Here is a 16,496-nt window from a genome sequence, read left to right on the forward strand (position 1 = left end):
TTAAGATGAACAATACAATGAAAGGGGAAGTGCTTAACTGATTCAGTAAATGACAGGAGGACTGTAGTCCTCATCTTTAGATCGAATGGCTATGCACTGACATTTTGTTGCAGGTCTCTGTGTATGCGTATGTGTGCAACTATGCAACAAGTGTTTATATGTGTGTGTGTGTGTGTGTGTGTGTGTGTGTGTGTGTGTGTGTGTGTGTGTGCATGTGCATGTGCGTGTATGCGATTCATACCAGAGGATGTCTTGAATCTTTGCAGCAAAGTCTTAAATATAGAAGGTAAATAATTCAAAGCTGATTTCGTGTCTATATATAAAAATAAATAACCAGAAAACATTATTGTATAACTGACAACCTTGACCACCGCCAGATGGTAACAGATATCGTAAGTGTGGCTGAAATAGCTTCATACGCTTGAAATGGGAATACTATTTACTTGATGTTAATAAGAATATATTATTATTGTGCATTAAAATTATACTTGCTCAGCTTGTTTCATAATCATGCCTTTATTTCACATTGTTTCTCCACGTTCATATGCTAGCTGGTAACACATCATCGCACATTACTTCATGATATGTTATTTAACACTAGTGGTAACTCATGTGAATGCTAATTCATGTAGACATGGACAAAACATAACATCGCCAGCCATGAATGTTACAAACCCACCTAGCAACGTTTAGAGGGGGGTTGGGCAGGGAGGGGTGGGGGAGAGGGCCGGAGGGGGGAGGGGAGACCATGTTCGTTTGCCTGGTCTATCCTTCCCTTGGCTTCAGCAACTAGGGGGGCTACCGATTATTGCTTTTGGGTGTATTTGTTCTGACAAATCAGTTTTATCTTTTCTTTCTATGACAGTCGAACACATACGTGACAGCAAAAGCCATAATATGGTATATGCCAGATTAATTTGTCCATTAGTGTCATCTCGTGCACTCAGTTGTTATTTTCATTCCAACACTACAATATTCTGTTCAACTGAGAAAAATACTAGCTGTCAAAGCCCTTACTTTTCTTCTGTAGTAACCTGTTCTACGTTTGGTACAGCTCGGGATTTTATTCAGGTTAATATCAGATGACTGTCTTAAGAGAAGAAATACCCTAGCAGTTAATGAATTAGTATATAACCAACAGATGATTATCTATCATTTACAATGGTATGAGACCGACCTAACCCCGTAGTACCATTAGACGAATGTAGAATCTACAGTCACCTCTGAGATACTAAAATTCATAGGCATTAAGACAAGACCGTCACTTGGACTCTGTAACATTCTACCAGACAATAACTTAACCCCTTAACCGCGGGGCGTCACTTTCGTGACACTTGGGAGCAAGGGATCATACCGCGGGGCGTCGCTTTTGTGATTCTGTGTTATTTTGAATTCACCCGGGCTTCCAAGTGGGGGCTTGTATCATATATCAGTACTGCCAATGTCCAACACTAGTCAGCACTCCTAATCTCATCTGTACTCCCATCCATTGTTGACAATTTAGCCATTTCTCCCCATTCTTGACTCCCCTCCCTACCCCCCCTCCATTACCCTATCCTCTCGCCTGCCCGGCCGTGCTATGCTAAGTAAATCTTCCCTGGAATTTTTCACTGATTTCATCCATTGAAATAAGCCCTATGTCCTATTCTTATACCAAATAATATATACAGGAAAGAAATAAGGTAAGTGAGAGTGCCATACACCTGGAATTGGCTAATTATCACCTGACAACACCTCACGTGCACTCGTTCGCTAATTTTCGCTGTTTTTTTCCCCTTGAAATATGCCGTATAATCTATTTTCGTAATAAATATACATGTAAGGAGGGAAGGGAGAAGCCTAAGTGATATTTACATTCACCTGGAACTACCTAATTTATAATGTATTGTCTAGATTTCCTGCCAATCATTTCAGTGCTAGACAAAGCTGTTTCAAGATCTAACATTGGTAGCTCTGAATATATATCTCCTAAGTAGGCCTCTAATCTATTTTCGTAATAAATATACATGTAAGGAGGGAAGGGAGAAGCCTAAGTGATATTTACATTCACCTGGAACTACCAAATTTATAAGGTATTGTCTAGATTTCCTGCCAATCATTTCAGTGCTAGACTTAGCTGTTTCAAGAACTAATATTGGTAACTCTGAATAACCCCTAAGCAGGCCTCCACCCCGGCCCTCCGTTATCAGTTTACTCTCATCTTCCGAAGCGAGGGTACGTATGTTTCTTCTTGCTGACTTCAAGGCCTTTTTTCACCCCCATTCAAAGGGCCCTGTGACCTTTACCCCCTACTAAACCTCGTGTGGAAAGAGGTAAAGGGCTGACAATTGATAAAAGAGTGACTATGATCTTTCTATTGAGTAAAACAGTGCAAGTGGAATTGTAAATAATGTGTAAATAATGTGTAAACAGCAAGTGAAAGTAATGAATGTAAATATACGTGAACAATGGAAAATAGTTTTATAAGTTATTTCAAGTGACAGTGCATAACACAGTGTAAATAAAACAGAAATGTAAATAACGTAAATAAAATAGAGAACGTAAATAGAAATGTAAATGAGTAGTATTATAAGAATACGAGTATATACCTTAGGAGTAATGAAAGTGAAAGTTTCACTCTAGCATGTCTGAATGCTATGAGTTATGAGAGTGAAGATGAAAGTGACATTCACTCTCAATGCCAGTATACAGGACGAGAAAGTGAATGCTACGTATTTTACTGAAAGAAATTGAATCCCTACAGTGACAATAAACTAATACTACTGAAGGAAACTTATGGATAAAGACTGTAGATATATATAAGTGTTATATAGTAATAGAAATATAAAGTGTGAGGGGTTTTATGAATAATAAATGACAGCGTACCAAGAGCGAACTAGTGCCAGTGCGACGATCAGACGCGCTCGTAATTTCCATTGCTTTCACAGTGTTTTTTTTTTTTAGTATGGATCCCAAACTACTTGAAAATTGTAGAATAGTGTTTATAGTGTTTGTATCTGGCTGTGGTAATCATATTACGGGTTGTCGGGAAGTGTAAAGTGGAGACTTCGTTACCCTACTTCAGAGGTCTCCACAAGTCCTACGGTAACTGACGAAGGCTCAACAATCATTCCAGGAGAAAGCTGAAGGTATGTGCCATAAGCATATGTAATTTTATTATTCTAGGACTAATAACTGATTTTTGGCAAATATTTTTTGAGAGTCTGTCGGAGCCCAAATAACCCCGCGGGACACGCAAGTCATTGATAAACAAGCCCGAGGTGTAGGGGTTAAATGTCTAATACATAAAATTTTGAAGGTGAAATGAAAATGCCATCACTTAAGTATAATTCAAGTGAATAAAGAAATGCTAATTTGTTCCTTTTGCTTGAATACTTGGTCCGAGATAAGTCAATTTCCAATTAAACACATTTACTTCACATGAAATATGTCGAGTATAGTAGATATCGTCACCTCGGCTTGAAAAAAAGAAAAAAAAGGGGGGGGGGATTAGTTCTGACTCATACGGGCAAAAAATGGCAAACTTAAGTGAAGCAAACTGAAACCATTAACTCAGACATAATAACCAGAGTTTCCGAGATCCTTTTGGTTATTGCTCTTAACCCGTACAACCCCGCCGTTGGCATGGTGCCGACGGTGCAAAATGTCTTGAGTGATCCCATTACGTGATGGTGCCGACAGGAAAATTCGAGTGCTGTAGCGCTTCTCTAACTGCTTCAATGTAGCTGATTTTTTGCTAATGAGTAGCTTAATGTATTGGCAACATTGTGCACAAGCACTTGTAGCACTGAGTTTGGTTCTGCATGGCTGGGTAACATCAGTGTGTCACTGTCTATCACAGCATTAGAATGTCGTGGAAGTTACGCCATTTTTCCACCTCACTGGGCTGAAGAAGGAGGTTGAAACTGTCACATGGACCCTCTGTCCCTTCATTTAGTGATTCTTTAGAAGAGGAAGACCTGGATGACTCTTCTAGGGAAAAATAGGACCCAGTGGAAAAGGATATTGAGAATGGGGATTCCCCCATTCTCCTCCCCTGTTCTCTCTCATCCCGCCCAGCTGGATGGGAAAACGTAGCTCACAGCTTGGGAAACTGAGCTAGAAATACGATGGACAGCCATCCTGCACTTATTTTTCCTATAAGGGGTACTTTTGGGGGCTTTTCCTTGATTAAATGCCCTTTTGGATTGTTTTATGCAATAAAATATTTTTCCGTTTTTGGTCCGGGGTGGGGTGGGTATAAAATTGCAATAATGCCTGGGATGGTACAGGTTAAGTAACCCTGGTCTGTGTGGCTATGCAGAATCAACAAACACCGGCAAGTAACTGTCTCAACAGGGCCGACCCATGCAGTGAACCAATGTTCCCTTGTGGCATACAATGCCTTGCCACAGCGAGGCATAAGATAGATTGTTGAGGTTTGGTTCTTGGATGGACGAAGCATCTGCGGCTCTTTAGCCAGTTAAGAGATTTACCATGCACCAGGATTTGTTCAGTTAACCCCGTTGTTTGATCAGGTTAATACCCAGCATTGTAAATGGTTTCCCGGGATACATGGAACCATTAGGTTTGTCATTTCGTGTAGAGTCACTGGAAGTTGAATGAACGGTAGTAAAAGAGAAAGGAAAGATGGGAGAGATAGGAAGAGGGCAGACAGGCACAGAAAAAAAGAAAAGAAAAAGGGAATGCTGAATGAGAAAGAAGTAGGCAGCACTATATCAAGTGTGTCATCGTAATGAGGGAATTAACTGAAATGCCTAATATATCCAAAATGAGAAAGTAAGCTCAAATTAGAACTTAACCTGACCGAAACTAAATCGTATAAGAAACGAAACTGAACGACTTAAAGTGATTAAAACTATGCTGAAAATGGGAAATTAACTAATCCTATTTTTTTTTTTATTCAATTGAATTGAAAAAAATGGCAATTCTATCCTTAACTCACACATAACATCAAGTGTTGCAGGTGTGCTGGTGACGGTGGCGATGGCGTTGGTCACCCTGCATTGGTATTCTCCCCTGGCGTGCCGACTCACCTTCTGCAGCACCAGGTTCCTTCCCTGCACAAGCACACCACCCTCCTTGTTGGTATGCAATGCCTTTCCCTGTTATGAGAGGCAATTTTAACCACATGCTCACACGTTATAAGGGATCTAATTAAGCACATCAGTCAGCACATCTCCACACTGCTCATTAGCAACGACTGACTCTACATCACCTGTCCAGTACTTTACCCTCCTTGTTGGTGTGCAGTGCCATGCTGTTATGAGATGTAATGATTATCACCAACAAGGAAACTAGTTTGGCACACATCCTACCCAGCATCACACTGTATCATTCAGAATTACAATTCTCTGGCATAAAGACTACCATCTATCACCATGCTTCTTCCCTGAGCCAGCACCCTATCGTCCTTGTTGCTGTATGGTGGTTTATCCTGTTGTAGAAGGCAATGACCACCATGTATTAATATATAATAAGTATTCTAATGTAAGTACACAACTCAGTACCTCCCTGAACAACTCAACAACACACTGCTTTAGGACAACTACTGACTCAGTATCATTTTGCCAGCACATCTGACGCCTTGTTGGTATGCAGTGGTTTGCCCTGTTTGTGGATGATAATAGTTAAGCACTGTGTTAACCTGCCACGTGCCGGCTATTTTTAGCCCTATGGGTAAGGTGACCAGATTTATTGGAGCTAAAAGTGGGACACTCAAGCATGCGTGTGTGTGTGTGTGTGTATATATATATATATATATATATATATATATATATATATATATAGACGTGAGTGACAGCGCCCGCTCCTGCACTGCACCTCACCCTGAGGCTGCCAAACACTAACGTCTCATACGAATTACGATTTACGAACTCTGAACATACCATACGGTATAGAGAATGGGCCAACGAAAGTTACCAGCAAGTGAGTATTACAGATTTTATATTAGTAATTCAGTATTTCATTTGGTTAGGATTATGCATAATTTTTCTAATTCATCTTAAATAAAAGAAGGTCATGTTATATCTAATGCAATAGTAAGTTTCTAGAAGCGGGACATTTAAGATAATTTGCTAAAAAAGCGGGACATTCTAGTCACAATTTAAAATGCAGGACAGATGTCCAAAAAGTGGGACTGTCCCGCCTAAAAGTGGACTCTGGTCACCTTACCTCTGGGTCGTCCCAGTGCCGGCCATTTTTCGACCTTTTTTTTTTTTTTTTTTTTTTTTTTGGTAAAATGATAGATTTTGATGTGGAATCAACAAATTTTGCCATTAAAATGCTCTCCAAGGCTCAGAAATGGGTTTTATTGAGACCTGCATACTCGTGTACAGGTATAGCCGCTCTCTCATGCTCACCACATACGTGAAAGCCGTTTTCTATGTAAGGTATACTCGGGTATTTATGCTGGGAAGGTATAGCAATGTTCAGTACACTTTTCTAATTACTTATTACTTCAGCATCTGTCACACATTTGCTTGAAGATAGGTACAACCTGACTTCATTATGTACAGTCCTGGCACTTACAAGAAGTTATTTACAACTTGATTTCACTATATTGTCCTTACACTTACAAGAAAATATTTACACTTACATTAACGGGAAAATTTTTACAAATGCCTTCAGTATGTACAGCACTGGGTGAGGCACAGGCAGAGAGAGGCAGAGTGAGCATGAGAGGGGGAGCGAGTGAGTGTATGGCCTTGACAGCCTGGGGGATGGTAGAGGAACAGTTACCATATATGCCTGCTAATTTTTATCCGTGAATCTTGAAAAATGCGGTCACAGTGATTTTTTTTTATTTTAAACCGTTTTAAAATGGCACTGGCATTGGTTGTGGAATTATGTCAGACCGTTTTAACCCGTCACGTCCCGAGGTTTTCCGCACCTCCGACATCCCCCAGTCCCGAAGTATTTTCGAAAAAATTTTTTTTGGCTAAAACCTTCGCTTTTGGTGAGAAACATCGAAAATTCATAGAGGAATCGCTCACCTGTGGTTTAAAATACCCATTCCAGGTAGGAGTTCCTCCTTACCTGACTGGGTTTTCTAACATGCTGGCACAAAAGAAAACGAGTTCTATGGGAGGGTAACTATTTTATCCACTCATAATCGGTATTTATTTATTTACTTGGTACGAATGTATATGTTGTATGAGAGTATATTGGTTTTCAAGCAGTAATAAAGGCATTATAAGCATTGTTTTACTCACTAACTAATCACCATACCTGACCTTTTTTTGCCACATTAACTGATCATTATTTCTGGCTATTTCTTCTTCTAATGCTATGTAAACATTGTCCTCCACATTGTCATCGATTGGGGAATCACTCTGGCCCTGAATATCTTTACCAGCCAGGTCACTGGTAACAGGTCCTTTGTCAAGACAATAGCATGAGGGGGGGAGGGGGGAGGTTATGCGGTGTAAGGCATTGTCCCTGCTTGGCATCTTGTAGAGCAATAGAGGAAGGTGTCCTGTGTATACATACGAAAAATCATGCGCGGAAATTGAAAATTGTGCAAATTAGGGACCTTGCAATTGCACGACGTACTGGTACATCGCCGGGACTGGCAAATGCAAATCGTTGCAATGTACCCATACGTCGATGGGATGGGGCGGGTTAAAACGGCCCTAGCATGCAACAGGTTAAAAGATTTCTGATTAGGCACATTCGCAGCACTGCACCACACTTCAGAATGCATCATTACACTGTAATTGGTTGGTTTCATCTGACGGAACTAGGTGGAACTAGGCAACCCTCACTAGTTGAGTACTAAGTCATAGCTGCATGAAATTTGCAGAGCCTTAGCTTTTGGCAGAAATGACTCCTTGTTACCTACTTAAACTGACTATAATCTAACTACATTTGGCCATCAACCAAACTGATAAGGGGTTTGGGATCTTTGTCAGATAAGAGTAAAGGCGCTATAAACATGAACACTCTTCTTTCGTAACATGTATGACTTGCATCATTAATTTTCTTCTCTGTTAATATGGAGTGGTTTGACCTGTTTTGTAGAGAAGGATGAGGGAAGCCATCAGCATCACGTTGTAAACTATCTAATTGACCATAAAACTTAACACCACATCAAGCTACATCATATAATGCCACTAAACTTCTTTACATGATAAGGTTTCTAACTGGCCACACTCTATACCACACCATACCACACCAAACCACACTGCATCACACCACATCTCACCACACCACACCACACTGCGCCATACCACACGGCACCATACCACACCACACTGCACAGCACCACACCACACTGCCTGCACTACACAACACCACACCACATCTCACTGCACCACACCACACCACACCACATTGTCCTGCACCAGACCACACCACACCACACCACATTGTCCTGCACCAGACCACACCACACCACACCACATTGTCCTGCACCAGACCACACCACACTACACCACACCACACCACACTGCACCACACCACATTAAACCACACCACACAGCACCACACCACACCACACAGCACCACACCACACCACACCACATCACACCACACCAAACTGCACCACACCACACCAAACTGCACCACACCACACCACACCACACCACACACCACACCACACAACACCACACCACACAACACCACACCACACCACATACCATACCACACCACACCACACCGCACACCACACCACACCACACCACACCACACCACAAAACATACCACACCACACTGCACTGCTTCACACCACACTAAACCATACCATACCAAACTTCACCACACCACACCGAGCCACACCGCACCACACCACACCACACCACACATCACACCACATCACACCACACACCGCGACACGCCACACCACATCACATCACACCACAACACACTACACCATACCACACCAAGCTACACCACACAACACCACGCCACACCACACTACAACACCACACTGAGGTGCACTACACCACACAACGTCACACCACACCACAGCATACCACACTGCGCTGCACCACACCACACCAAACAACACCACGCAACACCACACCACACCACACTACACCACATCATACCACACTGCACCACACCACACCACACCACAGTACAACCAATACTATATGTATAAAGTGAAATGCGAACAATTCAGCACGACATTATAATGGATTTAATTAACCACAATATTCATTACCACACCAAAAACATATCAGCACCTCGCCATAAGGTTGTCCTGAGCCTCATTATTCAGCACACAGGGGCTGTGTCTAAATGGCTTTATGTATTTCGACCCGTAACCTACTCTCGTCGGCTACGGAAATTACCTCAGATCTCAGCCTAACAACGGATGGGATTTTGGAACATATTTACAATCGATTCCTTGCCGTAATTGTGATGTGCTTTCTCAAGAGGGACAAGAAAAATGAGAGTGCAATGTCAAACTGTGTTTCTTGTCCTGCATTCAAAAATAATTATGGTTACGAGAGGAAAATAATTATGAAAATATACTTGCTGTGGAATGAAGGACAGCAAAAGAGGAGTGCAAAATGTTCCATGTCTTTAACTCTTCCCGTAAAACATACCTAAGCTAGACAGAGAATCTATCGTAAATATGTTCGAGAATCCCACCCCAGTTTATTTCTGGATATGACTGCACAATATCGTTTTGTATGGTACTATTGCTGAGGAAGGTGACAGGAGAATAATTTGAGTATCACAGAAGAGTACAATACCACCTAACAGCACATACATTCAACCTAATCAGCTTAGTCTACAAACCATCACCACACTCTCACCACTATTATTCCAGGACAACACCACAATAAATGTTCATCACAGCACATGCATCATCATAATACTCGTACATAACTCACCACCACACCACAGTGTCACGAATCAAATTCGCGACATTTTCCTTTTGTGAGAAACCACGAACTATTAGCGGAAAACTCACTGTGTATCGTTCAGTTAACCGTTTCTCTCTCCATTTCGGTGGTATACTTTTCAAAACATTCGTCACTGTTTCAGAAGTGACCGATCTAATGCACGTCATTAAGTGCTCTACTGAGCGATACTATTGTTTCTTTATTGTTCGACCCTGCTTGCCTCAACCATTGGCCACGCCTTCTCGGCTGGCCTGTGCATTACCCCATACATCGTATTTGAATGCAGTCAAGTGTCTGTCGTGATGGAGTGAGGTTCTGTGCTCCAGCAGTGAGAGAGTGAGAGGTCAGCTAGCACCCAGACTCCACTAGACTACAGTTCTCCAGGCTCCCACCCTTCTTTGGTGATACACTACATTCATTGACCAGCATTTCCTTTTCGTATTTTCCTAGGTTTAAGAGTTTAGTTAAGTGTGCTGTTTCCTCACATGCTGGCCGGCTGCGCCACGTGTCGTTTTTCCTAGGTGTAAGAATTTAGCTTTTGAGTGAGTGAGTGAGTGCGATCTCTTTATCTGAATTCATTTGAAATGTAATGTTAAATTTATTTCTTTGTAATCAATAAATTTAACAGTTCTTTTTCTTGAGCTTAATGTAATGTAAACTCGTGTTTCATTTCTCCACAATTAAGCTTATTTCCCTTATAGCTCCTAGCTTGCATAAACGTTCTGCCATTCATAACTGGTACTTAGGCCAGTCTTGTTGTATTAAGCTTAAAATCCGTTGTGCCTTCTAGGAGTTACACATCAGCAAGAACCTGATATTATTAATAGTATTAGTTATTTATTGTCAGGGGTGAAGTCACTTTCTCCAGAGGCTAACAGTACTAATAAATAGCAATTGTGAGTAATTAGTCTCTGCTGTGTACTGTTGAGAAAGTTTATAAATTCTCGTTCTGAGAGAATCAGCGAAGCGAGCCGATATTAAATAATCATTGCTTGATTTAGCAAGACAATTCATTGTCCCTGCTCTTCAGAATTATTGAGAATTATCATTTAATTTTGCATTTATTTTAAAAACCCCGTGACAATTGGCGACCTCATTCCAGGATATTAACTCCTAGCTCTAAAGCTATTCACGAGATAATACTCACTCGCACATATTTAGATATTTATCAATAAAGTTTATAGGCACAAGTTTACTGGTGTTTACCGTTAATTTAGCAAGTGAATTTTTGCTTTATTAATCCACAGAGTACTTAACTCTATTTATTACTTTATTCTTGGTAACGCCAGACGATTTTATTCGCTCCTGGGAAGTAGCTGTACCCGTTACGTTAATTATTGAGTCTTCCCAGTCATTTGCATTTTTGCTTTATTCTTTGCCAGTTAACTAGATAAGACTGGTCACCACTAGCTTGTGTCTGTATTCTTTACTTGTGTTATTAGCATTCTTTTGCGAAGCCGCAGTCAGTACTGAGTCGCTAGTTATTTAGATTGAGCTAGCATCATGGCAGCCAGTGTCTATGCACAGGAAGCGAAAGAAATGGGCCTCACTGATCCGGAAAAAATTCAAACCTATGTCCTCTCACGGTTTAATTACGAGCAGGAACGTGAGAAAGATGCTCGTGACGAGCGTAGAATCCAATGCGAACACGAGCGAGAACAGTGCGAATACGAGCGAGAACAACGCGAATACGAGCAGAAACTAGGCAAACTCGAATTAGAACACGAGCGAGACCAGCGTGAGGAACAAGAGAGAGAACAAGAACACGAACGTGCCGAGCGAGAAGCACGCGAAAAACATGAACTTGAAGTGCTGAAGCTCAAGCGAGATTCCTTGGCTTCAGACACATCTGGTGCAGTTGGTCCAAGCTCCACGAGCGTTCTCCCTGCACATGTCCTGGCGACCCCACGCATCAAGCTTCCTTCATACAAGGAAGGTGAGTGAATCGAGCCGTACATAGCTCGTTTTGAGGACATGGCAGACATGTATCAACTGGATGAGGCAGTTAAGCAGATCCAATTTCTTAGTTTATTTGAGGGCCCTGCCCTCGATATTCTCCACAGATTTCGTGGAGACAATCTCACGTATGAGATGATGAAAACTGCACTCATTAAGGTGTATGGTCTCACAGTAGACGACGCCAAAGTTCAGTTCATGCGAGCTCGTCTTCAAGACAAGGAGACAACTGTTCAGTTCCTCGACCGTCTCACTGCTTACTTAGGTGAGTGGATGGAGAAAGATGAAACTCCTTCCAAGTGTGAGGGGATAACTGACCTTATGCTGCGTACACAGCTAGAGAGGTCGTGGCCTGCTGAGCTTATAGCACAGCTTAAGATCTGCCAGGTGAAAGATGCCAGCCAAATGGTAGAAAAGGCTGACGCATATTTCACTGCATACGGGTATCAAACTCGTAAGCAAAACACCTAGAACAGCAGAAAAGATACTGCCAAGTCTGGGAAGCCGTCTCAGACTGAATCCCAGCAACAAGGCCATTCTCAGAATAATGGCCAAGGTCCAAAACCGCAGTGGAAGGACCAGGGGCAAAACACTCAGAAACCTGAGTGGAAGAGGTACAACAAGTACCCTAACCAGAAGCAGTATCAGCCACGCAACCGACCATCGGGACAAATTTTTTCACCACCAGCTCAAAAGAGGCAGGAAGCGAACGCAGCCTTCATTCCTCAGCAGCAGCACGGTGGTCACGTCCCTACCAGTATGGGTACTCCCCCACAGTTCACTAGTCCCACAGTGACAGTGAACCCCCCTCCACAGATGGCCAATGTTCCATCTCCACGGGCAGTGAGTATGACTCCTCAAGTATCAAATTCTCAGGGCACTACGTTTGCCGCATCAATTCAGCAGCCTCATGAGTGGCTAGCTGCTTCCTCCACAGACCCTCCCACAGGTGACAGTACCTTCTTTGTTCAGCCAGGGTTTGTGGGAGGCATCCCTATGAAGGTCCTGAGAGATAATGGATCCTCAGGTTGCTCTGTCAAGCAGAGTCTAGTTCGGCCTGAGCAGTACACAGGTCGACAGATCCATGCAAACCTTATTGATGGATCAGTGAGATTGTTCCCTGAGGCATGTATCCAGGTGGCATCTCCATTTTATACTGGTACGACACTCACAGTTGTCATGCCAGAACCTTTGTTTGTCCTTATTATAGGCAATATTCCCGGTGTCAAGGATGGTTGCACCGAAGATGACGCTACTCAGACTTCGGCTACAGTAACACGAGCCATGGCTGAGGCTCCAGACTGTGTCACCCCAGTGACCATTGAATCGCCGCAAGATCTGATGTGTAGCCAACTTGTTGTTCAAGAACAACATTCTGACCCGACACTTGCTGGCGTGTGGAACAAACAAAAGGATAGAGTGATAATGTATTCATGAGGAGGTCGAGCCAAGTTCCTTCGCAAACAAGGACAGCTCTACCGTGAGACACGAACACCTGAGGGCAAGGTTCGACTGCAGTTTGTCGTTCCTGCCAAGTACCACCAAGCAGTGTTAGAATGGGGTCATTGTTCAGCCTCAGGAGGTCACATGGGCAAAAGGAAGACCCAGGGCCGTATCCGAGCTGACTTTTTCTGGCCAGGGATGGGACGAGACATAGATAGTTTTGTGCGTTCCTGCAATGTGTGTCCATGTAACACCAATCAGGGACATGTCCTTCCTGTGCCGTTTCTAACCACACCTGTAATCTCTGAGTCAGTTGAGAGAAGGGTAGTAGTGAAGTGGGTGCAGACCTGACGTCTCGCCCGTTGGCCCCACAGGACAGAGCATGTCCAGGGCCTGTACATACATATTATGTACCATAGGTTAAGGGGGAAGTTCGAGAGAGAACCCCGCAGAGGTGACTCGAGGCTGTGTCTGCAGACACATGAGCCCGAGTTTGCACAAGGATTCTCAGCTCCCCGATATTAATATAAGTATTGTAGGTTAAGGGGGAAGTTCGAGAAAGAACCCTGCAGAGGCGACTCGAGGCTGTGTCTGTGGACACACGAGCCCGAGTTTGCACAAGGATTCTCAGCTCCCCAATATTGATATAGGCACTAGGTTAAGGCACAGGTTGAGGACCCGTGTGCAGTTCGAGGCTGTGTCAGCGGACACACGAGCCTGAGTTTGCATAAGGATTCTCAACTTGCTGACACTAATCGTAAGTGTAGAGTTAAGTTTAACCAGTAAACTACATGAGTCCTCGAGACAACGGCATCCAGGGACTACGTTTCCTGGTTAATAATCTACTTAATAAATTAATGGCGACCTCGAATGTACGAAGCTTAGGCTGTCACTCGTATTTTTCAGCTAGAGTGTACCTTTCGTAGCATGTACTGATTGCTAGGCAGAGAGAGTAATTGTAATGTAATAAGAGTTTTTGTCTCATTGACACTTTTGATGCTCCACCTTAATTGATTTTGCAGGTACAGCGATGGGTGTAGCAGTTTTGCTGTGCGGGCCAGTTGATCGTCTGCCGCACGCTGCCACCTCTTCTCCTCTGCCTTCGTCGTCGCCATATTATTAATATTTACTGTGTCATTTTACACGTAGGTACAGTTACACTACAACTGTCACACCTACACCGTGTATCACATACACCACACAACACAACAATTAGTTATCAGTGTAAATGTAGCGAACTTTCACTCAGTTTGACCTGAGTACAGGATTTTCACCATCGTCACGGAGTTTTTTCCCTCAAGCTTGCCTCTATAAACGTTAATACAAAGTTTTTATGCTCATTGGCAATAGTGATTTTCTACTGTAGCAGGATAGCACACACACCACAGTGTGAATCTTGTGTGACTGAGTTAGAATGCGTACACATATATATATATCCACAAATTTTTTTCCCATAAGGAAAAAATTTCATTTTGTAGGGGCGTAATGTCACGAATCAAATTCGCGACATTTTCCTTTTGTGAGAAACCACGAACTATTAGTGGAAAACTCACTGTGTATCATTCAGTTAACCATTTCTCTCCATTTCGGTGGTATACTTTTCAAAACATTCGTCACTGTTTCAAAAGTGACCGATCTAATGCACGTCATTAAGTGCTCCACTGAGCGATACTATTGTTTCTTTATTGTTCGACCCTGCTTGCCTCAACCGTTGGCCACGCCTTCTCGGCTGGCCTGTGCATTACCCCATACATCGTATTTGAATGCAGTCAAGTGTCTGTCGTGACGGAGTGAGGTTCTGTGCTCCAGCAGCGAGAGAGTGAGAGGTCAGCTAGCACCCAGACTCCACAAGACTACAGTTCTCCAGGCTCCCACCCTTCTTTGGTGATACACTACATTCATTGACCAGTATTTCCTCTTCATATTTTCCTAGGTTTAAGAGTTTAGTTAAGCGTGCTGTTTCCCCACATGCTGGCTGGCTGTGCCGCATGTCGTTTTTCCTAGGCGTAAGAATTTAGCTTTTGAGTGAGTGAGTGAGTGCGATCTCTTTATTTGAATTCATTTGAAATGTAACGTTAAATTTATTTCTTTGTAATCAATAAATTTAACAGTTCTTTTTCTTGAGCTTAATGTAATGTAAACTCGTGTTTCATTTCTCCACAATTAAGCTTATTTCCCTTATAGCTCCTAGCTTGCATAAACGTTCTGCCATTCATAACTGGTACTTAGGCCTTGTTGTATTAAGCTTAAAATCTGTTGTGCCTTCTAGGAGTTACGCATCAGCAAGAACCTGATATTATTAATAGTATTAGTTATTTATTGTCAGGGGTGAAGTCACATCCTCCAGAGGCTAACAGTACTAATAAATAGCAATTGTGAGTAATTAGTCTCTGCTGTGTACTGTTGAGAAAGTTTATAAATTCTCGTTCTGAGAGAATCAGCAAAGTGAGCCGATATTAAGTAATCATTGCTTGATTTAGAAAGACAATTCATTGTCCCTGCTCTTCAGAATTATTGACAATTATCATTTAATTTTGCATTTATTTTAAAAACCACGTGACACACAGTACATGACATTCAACATGCCAGCACAGTATCACAAGCTTTGACGAGAAGCCAGCAACTGGTGGAGCTGTACACTCTGGGTGAAACACTTGCGGCGTCTATTCGGGAGCCAAATTCGCTGGAAAGGACCCTTGCTCGACCATGGCGATTTTGCGTCTACCACAAGGGGACACTGGTTCTCTACAGTGTACTACTCTACAGAGTGTACTGTATGCACTATATTGTATGGGTAGAACGGCCCTGCAGGGGCAGTAACTTGCCTGTGGTCGAGGGCTTTACTCTGTTAGAGAGACAGAGGTTAAGTAACCAAAACAAAAACAACTTGAAAGCGCCCAGAGAGTGCATGCTTCCGCCAATGTCATTGCCGTGGATATAGGATGCAGATCGGGATCCAGATCAGCCCAAAAAAAAAAAAAAAAAAAAAAAAACATTTGGTCCATGGCCTACCTTTCCACAGAATTTTATTGAAATTCGGTGAGAACTTATAGAGATATTGTACGGGATACTCCGGATCCGGATCCGGATCAACCCCAAACTTTTATCTCTTTTTCCTTGGCCAATGACCCACCCTTCAACAAAATTTCATCATAGTCCGTTCATAACTTTTTGAGTAATCCTGCTAGCAGACAGACAGACAGACAGACAAACAAACAAACAAACTAGAAAGCACATACA

The 16,496-nt window shown here is 42.5% G+C and overlaps 1 protein-coding gene across 1 annotated transcript in view; it reads right to left on the reverse strand.

Moving 5' to 3' along the window:
- Window positions 1-16,496, reverse strand: part of LOC145398663 (protein turtle homolog A-like) — a 550,000-nt gene that overhangs the window by 96,886 nt on the left and 436,618 nt on the right. The window contains exon 10 of the mRNA XM_080271469.1: window positions 4,946-5,105. Coding sequence (XP_080127595.1) covers window positions 4,946-5,105 — 160 coding nt within the window. The remainder of the gene's footprint in view (window positions 1-4,945; window positions 5,106-16,496) is intronic.

This window comes from Coenobita brevimanus, chromosome 46, assembly GCF_032717465.1.
Source record: "Coenobita brevimanus isolate Jiangsu-jjx chromosome 46, ASM3271746v2, whole genome shotgun sequence".
NCBI classification, from domain to species: Eukaryota; Metazoa; Arthropoda; class Malacostraca; order Decapoda; family Coenobitidae; genus Coenobita; species Coenobita brevimanus.